The sequence below is a fragment of the Carassius carassius genome, chromosome 13 (assembly GCF_963082965.1).
Source record: "Carassius carassius chromosome 13, fCarCar2.1, whole genome shotgun sequence".
In the NCBI taxonomy this organism is placed as follows: Eukaryota; Metazoa; Chordata; class Actinopteri; order Cypriniformes; family Cyprinidae; genus Carassius; species Carassius carassius.
In genome coordinates, this window is record NC_081767.1 from 31,292,867 (window position 1) to 31,314,164 (window position 21,298).

The 21,298-nt window shown below is 33.6% G+C and overlaps 2 protein-coding genes across 2 annotated transcripts in view; one reads left to right on the plus strand and one right to left on the minus strand.

Moving 5' to 3' along the window:
- Positions 1–21,298, plus strand: part of nip7 (NIP7 nucleolar pre-rRNA processing protein) — a 127,045-nt gene that overhangs the window by 62,911 nt on the left and 42,836 nt on the right. The window lies entirely within an intron of this gene.
- The window catches only part of LOC132156353 (Golgi apparatus protein 1-like), a 36,472-nt gene that overhangs the window by 7,444 nt on the left and 7,730 nt on the right, over positions 1–21,298 (minus strand). The window contains exons 2-18 of the mRNA XM_059565326.1: positions 16,389–16,418; positions 15,180–15,266; positions 13,437–13,652; positions 11,672–11,875; positions 11,325–11,396; positions 10,892–11,078; positions 9,565–9,779; positions 9,040–9,161; positions 7,907–8,008; positions 6,599–6,752; positions 6,192–6,329; positions 6,003–6,089; positions 3,617–3,679; positions 3,417–3,530; positions 1,162–1,250; positions 848–965; positions 549–641 (exon numbers count right to left, since the gene is read on the minus strand). Coding sequence (XP_059421309.1) covers positions 549–641; positions 848–965; positions 1,162–1,250; positions 3,417–3,530; positions 3,617–3,679; positions 6,003–6,089; positions 6,192–6,329; positions 6,599–6,752; positions 7,907–8,008; positions 9,040–9,161; positions 9,565–9,779; positions 10,892–11,078; positions 11,325–11,396; positions 11,672–11,875; positions 13,437–13,652; positions 15,180–15,266; positions 16,389–16,418 — 2,091 coding nt within the window. The remainder of the gene's footprint in view (positions 1–548; positions 642–847; positions 966–1,161; positions 1,251–3,416; positions 3,531–3,616; positions 3,680–6,002; positions 6,090–6,191; positions 6,330–6,598; positions 6,753–7,906; positions 8,009–9,039; positions 9,162–9,564; positions 9,780–10,891; positions 11,079–11,324; positions 11,397–11,671; positions 11,876–13,436; positions 13,653–15,179; positions 15,267–16,388; positions 16,419–21,298) is intronic.

Here is a 21,298-nt window from a genome sequence, read left to right on the forward strand (position 1 = left end):
TTGCGATTAATCACAGAAAAAAATGTGTGATTAATCTAGTTAAAGTTTTTAATCGATTGACAGCACTAATATATATATATATATATATATATATATATATATATATATATATATATATATACATACACACACACATATATATATATATTGCTATAAAAGTCATGTAAATTCACTGGTAATAACAAAATTAAGTTTCCAATTCTGGAATTTTTTATTCTTTTAATTATTGTATTTAATTATTTTCATATAAACTCCTCATTTCTGTAAAAAAAAAAGGTAGTGGTTCAAAAAAGACCTTGCTTTTTCCAGCCTCTATGCAGAGCACAGTTATTTGCTACAGACTTTTGATGACCTGGAAATCTCAATTTGTATGATTTTCTACTATTCCCATGTGTTCCATGATGTGGGAATCTGTAGACGGTAATGTTTTCTCTTGGTTCATGTCAAATTAATTTTGATAAATAAGTTGCACCTGACTATAAGTCAGGACCAGCCAAACTATGAAAAAAAGTGCGACTTATAGTCCGGAAAATGCGGTAAACAGTTACCTGAGCGTTTCCGTAGGCAACAGAGGAACAAAACTTGTTGATATCCTTCTTACAAGCATCGTGCAGCTCAGGCTCCAGTCGAATGTCCTCTGACTGCAAATAAAGGGGACAGAAAGCGTGACATCTGACCGTATAGCTTCAGAAGACGTGGAACACAGAACACGAGTCATATGCAAAAGTTTTCTCAAACTTTAATGGTACTTTTAGGTCCTTGATTGAACAAATTACATTGCACTTTTGTTGTACAGGAAAAAGGATCTGGATAAGTGTGTGATTTAACTTGAGTAAAGTGAATTCACCATCTCCAGCTCTTCCACCCTCAGCTGTTTCCGACATTTAAGAGACACACGCTGATCTTTCACATCCTGTAGCGTGTCGTTCCTCACCGTGGTGCTCAAACAGATGACAACATCCACCCTGAGGTGGAAGAAACATGAAATGACACATGAAGAGGGTGAAAGAGACACTGAGGCAGACACACAGACAGGCTGTGATGATTAAAGCCTCTATGAAAAGATGTTACATAACAAATAAATCACCATCAAAATTGAATGACAAAATCAAAACAGGGTTTATGAAGAACATTTCAAAGCCTGAAGAAACAGCTGCTCACTTCTTCTTAATGTTGGGACAGAGTTTGAGTACATCTTCTTTACAGGCCATTTTGAACTTGTAGGAGAAGCGGAAGTCCTTCATTTGAACCTGAAGGGTAGACAAGTAAAAATACACTTGACCAAACTTACATCCCATATCTCAAAGCGTACATGAACTGCTAGATAGTACACATAAAATAATGCAATTTATATAATATGTAATGCAATTTAGTGTTATTTTATAACCAATGACATACTACTACTGCTTTCAATTATATATTTAATTTAGTGCTGTCAAACTGTCAAAGTTTTTTATGAAATGAATCGTGATTAATCTCACCTAACACAAAAAAAATTAAATATAGTTTTATATTGCAATAATATCACATTCAATCTTTAAATTAATGTAGAAACAACATAAAGACATCTTTTTTATGACTGAAGGCAAGTATCAATGATACCAATACTACTGATGTCTCTGGGAAATTGTTTCTTCCCCCCTAACATTTAACCATTGACTAAACCCATTCAAAATTCATTTTGAATGGGTTTATAATTAACTTTAATTATATTTTACTTCAACACCACATTTCACACACACACACACACACATACACACACACGTACATCGTCTGCAGATATAAGGATTTTCATTGCACTTTAACAAGTAATTTGAAAGGCCTATATACTGTATGTGCAATATTTTAAAAGAGCCCTCACTAACTGAGTTTAATGCCATAGTTATTTTAGAATGCATCTCATTCTTGTGTCTGTGGCGGTGCGTCGAGCTCGTCATGAGGCGCGCTGTCCGGAGCGCTGTATGACTGATGCATCAGTTCAATGCAACTTTACTCCAAATATATTAACTTACCTGTTTTGAATACTTTATATTTAATGTGTTCGTTTATGTCCAATATTAGTGTTAAACTGTTGGACTTTAAATGAAATCTACCGTATTTTCCTGCACTATAAGGAGCACTTAAAAGCCTATAATTTTCTAAAAAAAACGCCTTATAATCCGGAGCGCCTTATATATGGATCAAGGTGCTCTGTCATAATGTTGACATTCCCTTTAGCACAGCTTCATCTAGTGGATGCATAACGCAAACCCAGTCAAACATTTGACTGCAGTATCTTCTATTCTATGCGCCTTATAATCCGTTGCGCCCTATATATGAAAACAGTTCTAAAACAGGCCATTCATTGAAGGTGCGCCTTATAATCCGGTGCACCTTATAGTGCGGAAAATACGGGACTATTAATTTTCACCGTTGACTGATTTTGCAGAACATTTAGACTGATAACTTCTGTGCGCAGATGCGGCAAATTTGTCACAGGACGCGCGATATGACAGTTGCGTCCGACTATATATGAACTACCAGTAGCTGTTTTAAATAAAGTATTTTTATATTTAAGTTAGTTTATCAGTATGTTTGAAAGTATATTTTTTCGATTATTGGTGATTCCATAGGCTCTCTCTCACGCACCTGCGCGGTTTAAAACACTAAATAGTTCTGCTATGACAAGAACAAAGAGTCTCTCTCTTGCTCCACCCATGCACGATAATATCGTGTATCGTAGATCTCACATGTATGATGATACACTACTTTCTGTATTAAGAACCTACTGTAGGTGTTTTCTGTGATCAGAGTCTCAAATTTGATAAACAAATAAATGAGGTTATTAGTTCTTGTTTTTTCAGCTATGCCTTCTCTCCAAAATTAAATCTTTTCTCTATGTAAAAACTTCAGAGATTGCTATCCATGTGCTCATTACATCTCGCTTGGACTACTGCAACTCTCTTTATCTTGGCATTTCTAAATCTTTCATTGCTCGTATCCAATTAGTACAAAACAGCGCTACTAAATTCCTCAAAGGACAATGTAAATTTGATCACGTTACTCCAATTCTGAAATCGTTGCATTGGTTACCTGTGCATCTTAGAATTGAGTTCAAAATTCTTCTCTATGTTTTTAAATCCATAAATAATCTGGCAAAGAGCTATCTGTTCAACTTTATCCATACAATCCTACACGAAATCTGAGGTCTGGTGATCAAACACTTCTCTTTGTCTCCAGATCACGGTTAAAGCATAGAGGGGATAGATCCTTTGCAGTTGCTGATCCTAATTAATTAGCATGGTCAGCATATCCATCAATAACCCAAACCAACCCAAAACCATTCTCATTCCCATTCACACTCTCTGCTGGGATAGCATGACATTTGGGAAACTTTTACTTGTCATCATTCAAATTGAACAATGTGACTGTCTTACCAGCTGGAAATGAGTGACGCCCACAGCACATTTCTCATTCATTTCCCTCTGATGCTTGTTCTGCACCAGGCATTCCAGAAGATTCCCTGTGTCTATCTGATTATCAGCTACATCCTGGGAGGAAGGAGACCCACATGAGGAATTCAGACTTTAAAAAATAATAAAGGGAAAAATCAGATGTGTGTGCCATCGGTACTAACATGACAGTGGCTCTGGATGACCGGTTCACAGGCTCGGATCAGCAGGGCTTCAATCTGAATGTCCTGTGAACACAACAGAATGACCATGAATCAAGATCATTTCTCCCCAAAAGTCCCTAAATTCTAAAATTCTATATATTTAAATATAAGATCTTTTAATGTAATGAAGGAAGTCTCTTATGCTCACCAAGACTGCATTTATTTGATCAAAACTACAGTTAAAACATTAATATAGTGAACTATTATTACAATTTAAAAGAACTGTTTTCTATTCTACTGTAATGAAAATTCCTGTGATGAAAAGCTGAATTTTCAGCAGCCATTACTCCCGGCTTTTGTGTCACATGACCCTTCAGAAACTATTCTAATGCTAAACATGTACTATTATCAGGTTTGAATGTTTGATACGTTTTTCAGGATTCTTTGATGATTATTTATTTCAAAAGACCAGCATTTACTTGAAATTGAAATGTGCAACATAAGTGTCTTTATTGTCACTGTTGATCAATGTTTTGATGCATCCTTGCTGAATAAAAGTATAAAAAAAACTACTCACTGACCCCAAACTTTTCCTAGTTAATATATATATATATACAACCCGAATTCCGGAAAAGTTCGGACGTTTTTTAAATTTTAATAAAATGAAAACTAAAGGAATTTCAAATCACATGAGCCAATATTTTATTCACAATAGAACATAGATAACGTAGCAAATGTTTAAACTGAGAAATTTTACACTTTTATCCACTTAATTAGCTCATTTAAAATTTAATGCCTGCTACAGGTCTCAAAAAAGTTGGCACGGGGGCAACAAATGGCTAAAAAAGCAAGCAGTTTTGAAAAGATTTAGCTGGAAGAACATCTAGTTAATTGATATCAGGTCTGTAACATGATAAGCTATAAAAGCTTTGTCTTAGAGAAGCAGAGTCTCTCAGAAGTAAAGATGGGCAGAGGCTCTCCAATCTGTGAAAGGCTGCGCAAAAAAATTGTGGAAAACTTTAAAAACAATGTTCCTCAACGTCAAATTGCAAAGGCTTTGCAAATCTCATCATCTACAGTGCATAACATCATCAAAAGATTCAGAGAAACTGGAGAAATCTCTGTGCGTAAGGGACAAGGCCGGAGACCTTTATTGGATGCCCGTGGTCTTCGGGCTCTCAGACGACACTGCATCACTCATCGGCATGATTGTGTCAATGACATTACTAAATGGGCCCAGGAATACTTTCAGAAACCACTGTCGGTAAACACAATCCGCCGTGCCATCAGCAGATGCCAACTAAAGCTCTATCATGCAAAAAGGAAGCCATATGTGAACATGGTCCAGAAGCACCGTCGTGTCCTGTGGGCCAAGGCTCATTTAAAATGGATTATTTCAAAGTGGAATAGTGTTTTATGGTCAGACGAGTCCAAATTTGACATTCTTGTTGGAAATCACGAACGCCGTGTCCTCCGGGCTAAAGAGGAGGGAGACCTTCCAGCATGTTATCAGCGTTCAGTTCAAAAGCCAGCATCTCTGATGGTATGGGGTGCATAAGTGCATACGGTATGGGCAGCTTGCATGTTTTGGAAGGCTCTGTGAATGCTGAAAGGTATATAAAGGTTTTAGAGCAACATATGCTTCCCTCCAAACAACGTCTATTTCAGGGAAGGCCTTGTTTATTTCAGCAGGACAATGCAAAACCACATACTGCAGCTATAACAACAGCATGGCTTCGTCGTAGAAGAGTCCGGGTGCTAACCTGGCCTGCCTGCAGTCCAGATCTTTCACCTATAGAGAACATTTGGCGCATCATTAAACGAAAAATACGTCAAAGACGACCACGAACTCTTCAGCAGCTGGAAATCTATATAAGGCAAGAATGGGACCAAATTCCAACAGCAAAACTCCAGCAACTCATAGCCTCAATGCCCAGACGTCTTCAAACTGTTTTGAAAAGAAAAGGAGATGCTACACCATGGTAAACATGCCCCGTCCCAACTATTTTGAGACCTGTAGCAGAAATCAAAATTGAAATGAGCTCATTTTGTGCATAAAATTGTAAACTTTCTCAGTTTAAACATTTGCTATGTTATCTATGTTCTATTATGAATAAAATATTGGCTCATGTGATTTGAAAGTCTTTTAGTTTTCATTTTATTAAAATTTAAAAAACGTCCCAACTTTTCCGGAATTCGGGTTGTATATATATATATATATATATATATATATATATATATATATATATATATATAAACAGTAAACTGTACAACAAAACAGTAACTATAACAGATAAAAAAACAGCACAGATGATCTTGCAAGCAATTTCTTTTCTAAACTCATCCTTTATGACTTTATTCACTCTAAGGTTTATGTACATGCTGTGGTGTGGAATAGGAAACAAACCTCAGATTCCAGTTCTGTCAGGTTGCCCACCACATCTCTGCAGTTTGACACCAAGTCCTCAAGATGGTCCTGAAGACACTCCAGCTCCTGAGGCAGACAAAAAACTCTGAATCCCTGACCTAGAAACACTCATCATGAACTGATACTCCTTCAATACTGAGGAGTTTCATGCCAAAACTCATTTTTTACCTGTCCGTTGTCTGTCTTCTCACTGCACCATTTGCCCATGTCAGTCATGCAGCGTTTCTGGAGCTCAGGGTCCAGCTTCACATCCAGAGCTCTCTGGTGAAGAACTCTCTGGACTTCCACCTTACAGTCCCTGGTGAGCTGCACATGAAGACACACGGAATATTTCGACAGAATATCAGTCCAATCATCTATTTTGACATCCAAATTCACATGCTCTCCATTCAACATGCTTGTTGTCTCATACAAAGTGATCAAACAGTTCACTTTTCTATATGTTGGACAAATGCCGCATCTGAGTAGTTCCTAGTCAGAATAAACTTTAAAGTGGATCAGACTTCATGCTGATTCTCTCTTTAGTGTCTTAATGAGAGCTGACAAATGAAATGCGCATTATTTGTGCTTCTCACTCGTCTGCCCTGCTCTTCTGTCCGGTAAGCGTGGCGGTAGAGGCAGGAAAACACAGCGCCAGGAGGCATGAGCTCACTGCTCTCGTTCCAGCCCGGGGTGTAACACAGTCTGGATGCGTCGTTCTGACACTTACGGTATAGGATTGGATCAAGCCTAGTCAGAAAAATACACAGGAGACAAAAATGAGTCACATGTCTAACCGGATTTTAACCTTAACCTCTGGTCTTGTGATGCAAAATATCAAAATAAAAGTAGAATTGTGTCTATACTGGAAATCAATACTGTATAGCTATACAGTATACAGTATAGCTATACAGAGTAATACACCACAAGTGAGTTAAGAAATTAATGTTTGAATTTAGTAAATAAGCATTAAATTGATCAAAAGTGACAGTAAAGAAAAATATATAATGTTACAAAAGATTTATTTTACAAATAAATGCTATTCTTTTGAACAATTCATCAAAGAATCATTCAAAAAAATATTTTTAGATATAGTTATAGTTTAGTATAGTTTCTATATTTTAGATATAGAAATAGTTTTGGTTACTTTCAACATAAATATTCGTGATAACAATGATAAATGTTTCCTGAGCAGCAAATCAGCATATTATAATGATCATGTGACACTGGAGTTATGATGCTGAAAATTCAGTTTTGCATCACATGAATAAATAACATTTCAAAATATATTTTTAAATAGAAAACTGGTCATTTAAATTGTAATGATATTTCACAATACCTCAAACCTCAAACTTTTGAGCTGTAGTGCATGTACACAAATCTATTAAGACGCATTTAGTGTAAGCTGTGTGAATCAGCATGCAAAACAGGTTTACATATAAAAATTGGCCAAAATAGAGAAGCGAATAACAGTCTCTGTAGGGCTGCAACAAAAAAAAGCATCACACAGCCAGTCTGTCACAATGGACCATCAAACCGAATTGCTGATTCGACCTGTTCTAATTAAAAGCCACTTGAATCTAGTGGGCTGTGAATGAAGTTATGACCATCTAAGGGCTTTATCATAACAACACTGTGTGAGCATCCTTTTCAAACTGAACAGACGAGAGACACACACAGTGAAGGTCGCATCACGTTCGCAGATCTAACTGCAGACGAGTGCTGAGCTATTAAACACGTACAACGATGACCTCCGACTGACTGAATGGATTCAAACATTATTACTACACAACCACACTCCAAAACATCAACTGAAAGCATAAGAGGGGGTTTCAAGGGTCTCATTTTGTCTTGAGTCATCAGGTGAGGTCAGGAAAAGATAAAGGAAAGGTTAGGTTGATTACTTCCAGTCTCTTGAAATGAAGTACTGCAGCTCCAGAAGACTGTGTTCACAGTCCTGAACCATCTTCTCTGTGTAAAGATGCTCCATTAAACAAGACAGAATCCTACAAACACACACAAATACATGTTTGGGATATTTAATCAACCAAATGATCTTTTCCAAAATCAATAGCAAATTTGTGTTTTAATGACACTACATTTATGCATTTATATTTCAATAATTAATTCATCCACTTTTCTATTGCATTCTTTAACTGCATCAATAAGCAAAAACCTCACTATAGCTACGTGATATCTAATTTAATTAAAAAAAATAATAATTATAATAAAATTATAATCAATATGTTAAGCCAATTATTATTTTCAAGATTTGGCCAAAAATTTGTTACTATTTTGTTGAAATAAATGAAACGCCAAAAACTAAAATAGCTGACAAGTGAATTTGGGCATTACAACATTATAAGGAAAATTATGAAAAATGGATATTAGTTTTTTTTAGATCTGCTAAAGACTACATTTAACAGTATTATTAAATTATTCATTTTTTAAAAATGCACCGTAATTAAGAGTTAAAAAGTGAAAAAAAAAACAGGGGAAATGTGCATGTACAATCCGATATTGACAGCTAATTTGTAAAAATCCCACATTTATGAAAAAGATGGATTATTATTATTTAGAGTATAAATTTAATAGTATATTATTATTATTTAACAAATATATGAAATAATAAAAAAAAGCAAACGAACAAATAAATAAATAAATAAATAAATAAATGCCTTTTCCAATGCAGGACATTTCTTTTTTTTACAGTTATAATAAAAATGAATTAAAAACTAATAAATTAAATAAAATAATTCAGAAAAAAGCATAATTTCATAAAACCAAATTAAATGAAAAAAAAAAAATATATATATATATACAAATATTTATATAAATATATATTTATATATACATATTTAAACAAACAAGCATTAGGTCAAGAGGAATAATCTCTACAGGAATGGTATGTCAACCAACCTAGATAAATCCTGTGACAGACTACAGTTATCTACTGCTTAGTAGTTTCCCCTGGAGTCTTAAACACCGATGACTGAAGCTTTCATGCAAGTATTTACGCTATATTGACATGACTCACATAGGGTCTCCGCTGCGGATGTGTTTGCAGGCCGTCTGGATCACAGACTCACAGGCTTCATTCAAAGCGCGATCAATCCGGTAATCAGCGCCGGGGTCTGCTGACTGGATAAGAGCCTGGAGCTACACGAGAGACAAATCATTCATCATTTTATCAGGAGATAAGTCACAGCTCAAAATGTTATTATGCCACAATATAAAATGATGTCATATTTTTATTCCGCAGCACAACAGTTTTCATCATTTATAATAATTATAAATGTATCTTGAGCATCAAAGCATCAGCATATTAGAACAAAGTAGGAGTAATGATGCATTACAATAATAAATTAAATTTTAAAACATTCAAATTGAAATCAGTTATTTTAAATTGCAATAATATTTCACAATATTACTGTTTTTACTGTATTTTGATAAAAATGAATGTGATACAAAAGCCTATTTGAACCATTAAAACCTATTTTTTTAAAGTACAAACTATAATTAAATATGCAATAAACTCTCCCACAATCCCAATGGTTCTTACTGCTGTCTGACAGAGGTTGTCCACTGAGCCCTTGTCCCCGCGGGTGACTCTCATGAGGCAGTGTAGGGTGCGTCCCTTGCGGTGCAGTCCTGAGCAGTGCGCCTCGATCTCTCCTCGACAATGCAACACGATCTCAGGACTCAGAGAGAAATCCTCCATTAGCATGCGTCTGTAGTCCAGCATCTCACCCTGACAGTCTCCGGTCAGCGTACGGCCTGATGACAGCAGTGAAACCCACGGGAAGGAATGTAACAATGAACAAACTTATTAGGTTGCAACAAATCAATAAACAGCCCTGAACAGGGGAACATGCATGAATGAGAGCAAAGACTCTGACTGGAACAGAATACCAGCACGTTATTTACTGCACAGAATATACAGTATACTGCATTTATGTGCTTCAAAAAAAACGATTTGTATAATAATCACTAATTATTTAATTACTTTACATTTAGAATTTATAATAATTGATTAAGGTTTCATATTCTGGCTTATGCAGATTTTTATTTATATATTTTTGTTATAAAAATTTCATACCATTTTGTCTAATAAAAAAACAAAAAGTAGAATAACAATTAAAATATATTTTTTAATACTACAGCAGAATTGAGTACTTCTACTAATATGGTACTAGTCTAAATGTAAATATGAATAATAATCATATGGTAGTAATAATAATAATAATGAGTTATAATTAAAGTAAAAAAATGCACAATTAAATACCAAATACTAAACAACACTGAGAAAATAAAAAAATATCTCTCTTCATATTGTCCCATAACCGATACTGTACTATTCTAAATATAAATATGAGTTATAATCATATGATAATAAAGTAAATTTTAATACATAATAATCAAAGTAAAAAAAAAAAAAAATTAAATGCACAATGAAATATCCAATATCAAACAATACTGAAAAACTAAAACTAACATCTTAAATATTAGCGGATAACTGATTTGGTACTATTCTAATGTAAAAATGAATAATAATCATATGATAATAAAATGAACAATAATAGTAATAATAAGTAAAAATCTAAGTAGCATAAAAAGATGCATATATATATATATATATATATATATATATATATATATATATATATATACAGTACTAATCTAAATGTCAAAATGTATAATAATTGTATGATAATATACTGTATGTATCCAATGTAATGATAATTGTATCCATTTATTAATCAGTTTAGAATTCAAAATGAACATGCACAGTGAAATATCCAATATCAAAGAATACTGAAAAATAAAGAGATAATATTGGTCAATGTCAGAGTAGAACAGTAGTATGATACTGAATGATATCAAGAGACCTCTGTGAACAGCAGACTCCAGGCAGAGGAGGAGGAAGGAGAGCCGGGCCTCTCGGGCGCGAGGCATGCTGGTGTCCGGGTTACAACGGTACTTGCGTAGGTCGGCCTTACAGGCCTTCGCAAGGGAGTAACTGACTTTATAATCTTGAGCAATGAGCTTTTGCCGAGTGGTCAGGGCGTTTCTGCACTGTGGACAGAGATGCTTGTTAAGCACACAGACAAACACATACACTAAACTGACCACCAACATTCCTGCGGCTTCTTCTAGAGAATGACCTTGGATCACACATTTTCCTCCCACACTGACTTTTTATGCACATATTGTTGCACGGATTTGGTTGAGACACAAGAAACATTTACATTGAATTTCAGTTTATTTCCCAGAATCCGTGGTATTCAATTCAATGTATCGGTAAGCATAAATGTGCCGCACCTTTTCCGACATTGCTTCCTCAAATTTATGTTTGAACAAGCATTTGTACACTCTGCCCTCTCCCACCTGGGTCTGCAACCAAAAAGAAATAGATTAAAAAAATTCAAAAGTCAATTCAGGTCAATCGGAGATATTCAGCACTTCATGTTCGCACATCAACACTTCGGCCCAGAAAGCAGCTATGCGGTCTAATCCTGTCAATCTGACTCACAGCACATGAGAGGCAGCTGTCAATCATGCCAGCCTTCCAGCAAAGTACACACTTGTAGAGAGTAGTAACAGTATGCAGATTAGGTTGCATTTATCGTGATGGATGAGAGGACACTATTAGAGAAGCTGACACATACATGCTCACAAAAGCGCTCCCGGTCGTCTCGGCAGGAGAAGTAAAGGTAGCGGTCGAGGTGGAAGTCGTCCGCTGATAGTTCTGCCACTCTCATGATGGCCTTTTTGCACTCGTCCTTGATTTGATGAGCCTTATCCTTCTGCTCTGCCTCCCGGACCAGAGCCCTCTCCAGACACGCAATCACCTCGCCCTGGGAATGCAGGTCCTAACCAGAAGAAAAAAAATGACATAATATTTGGCCTTTGGACTCAGAACAGCTTGGCATAGGGTTTATTTTGGGACAACAGATATAGACCATTAAACTGAAGGGATGAAAGGAAGGAAGGAAAACGAATCACAAAGTAAAAAAGTAAACTAGTAAGATGTTTGACATAAAATATGAAAATCAAATAGATTAACAATGATGCTTTTGAATACAAGACAAAAGAAGAATGTGAAGTAAAAGTGTTTTTTTAATTTTATTTACTTTTTATTTTATTTTTATGAGCATTTTGGCTATTTATATAGGAAAGACTGAAAAGAGCAGAGAGAAAGGAGTGTTATTTTAGTATTATTTATATACTTTTATAGTAATTTATTATTATTATTTAGAATTGTATTTGATATATTTTGATAAAATTATATCATTAATAATATGTTTTATATTTTTATTTTTATGGTTTGTTTTAATTATTATAAGTTTAGTAATGTCTTATATGCTTTTGTTATTTTTATTAGATTTTTTTTAACATTTCAATATAGATTTGATTTATATTTATTTCAGTTTTAGTAATTTTAGTACTTCAACATAACATTATTCTATCTAGTTCCCAAGGCAACATTTCTAATATTTAAGTTTTAAATCAGATTTTTTGTTCTTTTTTTTATTTCAGCTTTAATTCAAAATAATAGTTTCAGTTAATAACAATATAACAACACTTAGGAGAGTGAGAAAAACGAATAAATAAATAAATAAATAAATAAAGATAAATTATAAAATATATCAAAGCAAAATAAAAGAAATAAATAAAAGTAAAAAAAATAAATGTTTTAAAATATATATATTTCGAACAAAAGTCTGCTAAAGAATGTTTTTATAACATTTATTTTTTTGTTAATTAAAAAAAAAAAATTATAACCAATTTTAGATAATCGGCCTGTGAATTAAAGTGAAGGCCCTGCCTTTAACCACTAACACGTCCTGAGGTCCAGGAACACCATCCAAGGCGACTGTAAACAAATAACAAATAAAATTGTGTTGATGATGATATTCAAGAGCCCACTCGAAGTAATGTAGTGTCAGAATTTAAGGCATGCAACTTAATGACAAAACAACTAGTGATATTTAGAGGCGAAAGGCACTACAGAACAGGAGCTGTCCATTACTCATATATTAGAAGATAATTAATGCATAACCCATGGTCTAAAAACATCTAAAAGTTTGTAAACCCACTAAGCAGCTAAATATAATCTTCACAATCTATACGTTTGGCAGTCTGAGCTTATTTAGGCTATTTTAAGTCAACAATCAGACAAGTCTAAAGTTAACTTTTTTTATTTCAGCAGTGTGCACCCGGGGGAACGAGGCAAGTGCGGTGAACGGGTGCCCATGTTCCAGCACGCCCAGAGGAATGTGGACATTTCGGGAACAGCAGAGTCACTACATCACAGCCATGTGGTACCAAGCCGACATCCTATGGCTTCCCAAAGGGATATTCTAGAGCTTTGCGGTTTTAAGTGGGCAAGGTTTCAAAGCATTCACAGCTATTATTGGAACACAAGCATACTTTTTCTCCGACAGCGATGCTTCCACACTGCAAGGTGTTGATGTCTTCTCTGCATTTGTCCATAAAGCCGCATATGAGCCGATAGTCACTGAAGATGATGCTGGTCATCTTGGTGATGTACTGATGGCACTGGCGTTCTGTGATGTTGACGTGGTGGTCCACCAGGCAGGACATCAGATAGCCTTTCCCCCGCTCCTCTTCTGCACACTCCTTCAGCTGAGAAACAGATTAAGACTCTTTCATTAACCGTGAGATGGAGCAGTCAAGGACCAATGCTACAGACATGAAGTTGAAGAATTCCTTATTTAAAATCAAGTAAATTTCAATAATGGTAATTAAATTGTGTATTCAACCACAAATGTGCATCAAATCACACACACACACACACATACACTCGTGAAGAGGTTAGTGGGAAACTTTTTTCTATTGAGATTTATTTGAATTACATTATGGCAGCTCAGAGTGCAGTCAAACATAAAATCACACTGCATTACAAATGTAGACATCAGCTCATCTGCATTGAAATTAGGGCTGCAGGATACTGGAGGGAAAAAGCAGGAAACAATAAAGGAATTTCCAACAATATATATGTGACCCTGGAGCACAAAACCAGTCTTAAGTCGCAGGGGTGTATTTTTAGCAATAGCCCGCAAAAATCATTGTATGGGTCAAAATTATAGATTTTTATTTTATGGCAAAAATCATTAGGATATTAAGATAATGTTCCATGAAGACATTTTGTAAATTTCCTACTGTAAATATATCAAAACTTAATTTTTGATCAGTAATATGCATTGCTAAGAATTCATTTGGACAACTTCAAAGGTGATTTTCTCAGTATTTTTTTTCTGTTTCACCCTCAGATCCCAGATTTTAAAATAGTTGTATCTCAGCCGAATATTGTCATATCCTAACAAACCATACATCAATGGAAAGCTTATATATATTCAGATTTCGAAAAATTGACACTTAAGACTGGTTTTGTGCTCCAAAGTCACATATTTTTATTAATAGTTCTAAAATGATTGGGTATAGAAAATAATAACATGAAATAAAAAACTCTGAAGTGAGAATTCTGAGTGTGAACCCTCTTTTTAGGGCTGAAAAATGTGGGTATAGGGTTAGTTAGGTACACTCTGTACGAGAACCAACTCAAACCTTTTTTAGCAACTATAAAGTGAACAGAGTTTTAAAGAAAATCCTCTTTCGGCTTGAGTTTTCATTTCCCACATTCCCAGTGCTGTTGACGGATTCAAATATGAATAAAACAATAATTATGATTTTTTTTTTAATTGTGCTGATTATTATTAAGTAACAATTTTAAACTAATAAACAATGTAATAACACTATTGTACTCTATTATTTTACACTATTGTAAAATAATAATGAAAAAGGATTTAAAAATTTAGAGCATGGTTTAAACCATAAAGTTTGACCATCAAGGGATCTTTGTATCTGTATATTTCAAAAATCACAATAACAGTCTTTCAGTTTGACAGTTCACCGTAAATTAACCAAGACACTTTGAATTGCTGAAATAATGAACTGAAATCACTCTGAATTCTGTAGCACACATATTTAATAAATTACAGCACTAAGTCATACCTCAATTTCAACTGTATTTTAAAATGTTGTGCTGGCCTAAATTAAATCACAACACACTCACATACACACATGATTAAACTGTTCGGGAATCGAAGAGCAAAGGACCAGAAGTAAATCGACTCAGTCGCAGAAACTGACCTCTAACATGGTGCTCGTACACACTTCCAGCGCCACGGACTCAAACTTCGGATCTGTGGTCAAATTCAACTTGTAGTTCCAAAGCAGCTGGAAAAAAGAAAGGCAACGTTATTAGAAATATGATTGTGACTGATGTTTGTGAACTCTTCTCAGTGAATCTTTTGATTCATGAATGGTTCATGTATGAATCGGACTGTTTCAATTTGCAGTAAGGAATTATTAGATGTCAATTTCAATCTGTTTTTCACACAAAGCTACTGTATGATTTCAGAAGACTTGAAACAGAGCACACTTGTCATATGCATGACCTTTTAAAGCTTGAAGGCTTCAGTCAGCATTGGATATAACTGCACTGAAAATATTAGCACAATCTTCAGTCCCCATTTTCTCCATTTCGTGAAAAAAGTTGTACAGGTTTGGAATGACATAAGTGTGTGAGTAAATAATGACAATCTTAATTTCCAAGTGAACTATTCCTTCAAGTCAGTGCTTTCAAAAGAGCCTCTAGTTTTGTTGAGTGGTCAAGTTTACCGAGGTCAAGCCTGGCAGTGCAGTTAAAAAGAAGTGATGCTTTGTTCGTTTTATGGTTTGAGGTAAGAAGTACCTGCTCAATAGAAAGTAACTATTTTCACTTCAGAGAGAAAAATGAAACTTTCTCTTCAAAACAAAAAAGATGTCAGCTGAAGTAAATGGCCTTGTAGTTACTGTATGAGGCTCCACAGCTCAAAACCTCTGTAATATAATTGCACATTAACAATGACACTGACTAAAAGTGCTGATAAATGTAAGTAATGCAAGAATCATTTCTTTATCACAGTTATTGTTCAACTGTGAGCCTTGCGTTATGAGATGGGTGACTCAGGCCTGAATCATCCACCTACATTTTCTTCGTTTGTGATTGGTGGACCTGGTCTCACGCTGCTCTCTTAATGAGAACACCAAAGCCACGAGTGTTAGAGAAGGAGATCAGAAACAGAGACCTCTCTTGGGACCCCACCAAATTAATTACGGGCTGCAACCATCATTAGATGGTGATCAGACCATCATTCTTTCCTAATTAATTGCATTCTCTCCTAAACCTACGAAGAATCATGCACAGATTGTCTTGTAAACAGAGAAGATCAACTTAAAAAGATGTGTGGTGCTGTGAAGATGAAGAATCACATTGATGATGATTGTTATTAAAGACAGGCCTTTTTGAGTACTTACATGGTTGCAGTCTGCAGCAATCTCTGTGTCCTGTAAAAGAAAGAGAAGGAATTTATAGTCTTTCAATTTTCTCTTCATTTCCTTCTTATTAATTCTGCATGACTACCAATCCTACCAAGTTTACGCTCTGAGAATTGTAATTGTTAATCATGCCAATTAAGCTTTATTACTGGCAGTAAATGGAGGTTAAAAAAAAATATATATATATATATATATTATTATAAAATAAAATAATTAAATTGTCGAATATCAACCAATGCTGAAATGTTTTAAAAATACCAAATTAATAAAATAGAATAAAATAATAATAATCATAATACAATAAAACAAAATCAAAAATAAAATAGGGGAAATTGCACAATCAATTGCTCTTTCCAATATCAACCAATATTGATACGTTCAGTAAAATCCCAAAATATATGAAAAAAAAAAGGATTTTCTTTACAAATATCATAATAATAAACATTAAAAACTAGGGGAATTAAAATTCAATAGACTGTCCAATATCAACCAATATTGATACGTTCAGTAAAATCCCAAAATATATGAAAAAAAGGATTTTCTTTACAAATATCATAATAAACATTAAAAACTAGGGGAATTAAAATTCAATAGACTGTCCAATATCAACCGATAGGCCTACTGATACATTTTTTTAAATCCCAAATTTATGAAATAGAGCATAAAAAAAATCATAAAAGCCAAACATAAAAACAGATTAAACAAAGAAACAAACACAACTTTGGTTATATGCCAGAGTTTTACATCTCTTCCAATGCAGACACATTTAGTTTACAAATTAAATAAACAAACAAAAGCACATATACACACACAAATGCCAAAAAAACAGCGTTATGAATAAAAGTTAAGATGCTGTCGTGTGTATATGTATATGGAGTTAAAGCTCCTATCATAATGAAATACACAGTATAGTATCAACTATGACAAAACCATAAATTTTCTTAATACTTCAAGCAGATGAAGAGCCTTTAGTTTCCCTCCTTCAGCAGTCTGTCTATTTCTCCTCATGCTGGCTGAGTTAGAGCACCGACAGCTAACGGTCCATAAGCACATTCTCTAACCTAGTACAGTAAACCACTGCTGAGTGACTCTTAGAGCATGAAAATACAATTAACAGTTTCAGAGGATGACAACAAGATAGTCAAACAGACAAAAATCAATGTGTATTCACATGCAATGCCCTAACAATGGTTTGACAGAAATGCATCATCCTTCAGCTGCCCTCGATTAGATGAACATCAAAGCAAGGAGGGTTGAACCCTGAACTGAAACTGATCTTACAGAGCAAAAATAGCTTAAGTAAAGATTTCAGGTGTACAGATTGATGAGTATCTGGGATCCATAAGCTGACATTTAAAAAGCTTCTTCAGAAACAACATTACAGTGAATCATGCAAACCCTGTCAAAAACCCTGTCAGAAACCAAGACATACAGTACATATCATAAAAAATACATGTAAATAAATGTAAAAACAAACAAAAACATTTAAATAAAAATATAAATAACAAAATAAAATAAAATAAAATTAATAAATATATATATATATATATATATATATATATATATATATATATATATATATATATATATATATATATAAATAGGGGAAATTACACAATCCTAATGCACTGTCCAATATCAACTAATACAGACATTTTTAAATCCCAAATGTATGAACATAGAATAGATTTTTTTTAAATACCATAAAAAATAAATGTAAAAATGTATTTTAAATAAACAAACATATAACAATAACAAAAATGGTAATAATACATAAACTTTCAATTATTGTAAAATGTAATGTAATATATATACACACACAACATTGCAGTATTTTACAATACAACACATTTCTTAAATGATTTTCCTCTTGATTTTTGTGATTTTTCATGACGTTCATGCCTTGAAAATAAAGAGTGTGTGGTAAATTTTCAGCTGATAAAACTATACCCCACATAAAACCACTAAACAGATTCATGGTCAGGACCAGAAGATGATATCACAGCAGAAGCATGTTAACACAGCACAGGCTCTAAATAGGAACAGGCCGATATTTGAGCTCAGGAACCACACCCAGATCAATCATCTGGTTCCTCGTCGTCAGCCAGAGCAGGATATTTCTATTCGTCCGTCAGAGCTCTGTGATTCCCGGCCGGCCGGGGCGTACACGGATCATCTATTGATTCTGTGAGATTACACATTGCTTGCTTTCCCGTATTACTGTGATATAGGTTGAACTCAGACGGTTTGGTTCAATAAAAAGTAATATCGCATCAGACTTTGTATCATAGCTCCTAAGAGTTCACAGTAGTCCGCTGGGATTTGCTTCTTGAACCAACAGTAAAAACAATGCAGTTTTTATTAGTGACATCAATCTTCGGTGACTTTTTCTTTTTCAGTTCATTTGTTTCATGTATCCTGTGATTAATTAAAGAAATAAAAGTAGCAAGGCCTGTGTTTTGGATCACACAGTTGAGATGTCAATGGTCTACGCGAAGAACATCAGTTATCTTCTAAACCTTGTGAGTCAGTCTTTGGAAGGAAATATTCTAGATCACTTGACCATTTTTTCCCATAATGCACATATGGATTGAACAATAAAAAAAAATCATAGGTTGACAGCACAATCTCTTCGGCTATGAATGCAAATATACTTTTTAAGAGCTTAGCTTTGCATGGCTATCCATCTTTCTTCTTATCAATGAAAAGACACATCTACTTTTACTTACAAAAGTACTTACTTTCAAAAGAAAAATGATAACCAAAGTCCAACACTCCAGCTCTTTATTAACTCGTCTGGATCAAACGTAGGTTTTTCTGTGCAACTGGAGTTTTTATTACAATCCCAGTCCCTGGTGAGATTCTGCTCTGATGAAAGAGGCTTCAGAAAGCCAAACAGAGCTTAAATATGAACTACGTTTTGCTGCAGAACTACGAAATAAAGACACTCTGACAAGTCATTAAAAAGGAAGAGACATTTTTTTTTTTACAACAAAGACAAAGTTTTCCCCAAACTTCCTTCTTATTAAACAGTGTTTAATTTAATCTACACTTAAAAGTTTGCAGTTGGTTAGATTTTGTAATGTTTTTAAAATACATCTCTTATTCTCACCAAGTCTACATTTATTGGATCAAAAATATAGTAAAAAATAAATAAAATAAAATCATATTGTGAAATATTATTAAAACTCTATTATAATGTAATTTATTCCCATGATGTGCAGCTGTATTTTCAGCATAATTTCTCCAGTCTTCAGTCACATGATCCTTCAGAAATCATTCTAATATGCTGATTTGCTGCGCATTAGACATTTATTATTATCATCAATATTGCTCTATTTAATATTTTTTTATTTTTTTTTATTTATGCATTTATTTTAAATAAACATTATACATCAGAAACATTATTCATCTTTACTGTCTCTGATTAATTTAATGCATCAATGCTGAATAAAATTAATTAAAATGTGTTTCTTTAAAACTTTAACACTTATTTTTGGAAATGTGTTAAATTGTACCAGTGCATTTCTTATTTTCTTAAAAACTAACACCACAACAGATAGTGTAGCTGCAAGCAGGGTTTCAGATCAAGTCTATTCTTGCCTTAAATCACAAACAGAAACTAAGCTGAAAACTATTTTATAGGCTTTTAATATAATATTTAATATAATATAAGCTTTTAACATAATATAATGAAGCAAACTTCTGACTCATGTTTGAGAAAAGATGCCTGGGAGGCTTGATGCTAATTATACATTTAGTTACAAGTACAAAAAAAAGCTCTTTAGAAACATTTATGGCTACTGTTTGGGTTCTGTTACATATGGATTAATGACCGTTTTGATATATAATGATCAATTTTGTAAATCTCAGGAGCAAAGCATTGAAGTACACAATTAATACCATACACAAGATAAACAAACATGTTCTTGCTCTGACTGAAACTGATCACCTCAACTAAAATATTCATATCTTTATTTTCTGACAAATAAACAAATATGGCAGTTGTGCGGGACAGAAACCTCTCCTCTGTGTGACACTGACAGCACCGGGTCTGTTGATAACCATAAATTAATTTTCACTCATCCCTCACCCCAGAATTCAAAAGAAGTAATCTTATAATTTTATAAAAGCATTTAAAAATGTTGAGCTGTAATGCCATTCTCATCATTTAAACATACATTTATTGTTTTGTTTATGGCATCCTTTTGTCAAGTTGTAAAATTGAATATAATTTAGGTTATAAAGTGATTTCAGAGAAATAAAATGAATAATGTTTTGATTTTGTGGCTGTACTACTAATACTGTATTTTAACAGTAACTTCCATTCGCTTATGTCTCTCTGTAAATCAAGAGTTATTATCATCAAGCAAAACTAAAACTGCAAAAAAAAATTGTTAATTTAAATAAAGCTGAAATAAACAACATTTGAAATGTCAGACGAAAAACGAAACTGAACAAAAAATGACAAATCTTGCTTTGGCAACTAAAACTCATTTAAGTTCAAGCACTAAAATTATTAAACTGGAAAAAAAAAATATATATATATATTTATTTAATGTCAAATTTAAATGGAATTAACTAAAGCTAATTAATAATATATACAAAAAAGATAAATGTAAAATGTAAACATTTAAAATCTAAATATAAAACAATTCTATAATAAAACAACATAAAAAACTATGAACATAAAAATAAAAATCTAATTCAAAATATTAATAAAAAACATAATAGTATAAATAATATATAATTATGTAATAATACTAAAATAACACTGCTGTCTAGCTTTTTGAAATAATTTTGAATTTTGTGGTTAAAAACATTATGCTATCAATTTAGCTAAGTACTGAACCTGGTGTATTCCTGTGACATGGTTTGAAACTACTGTA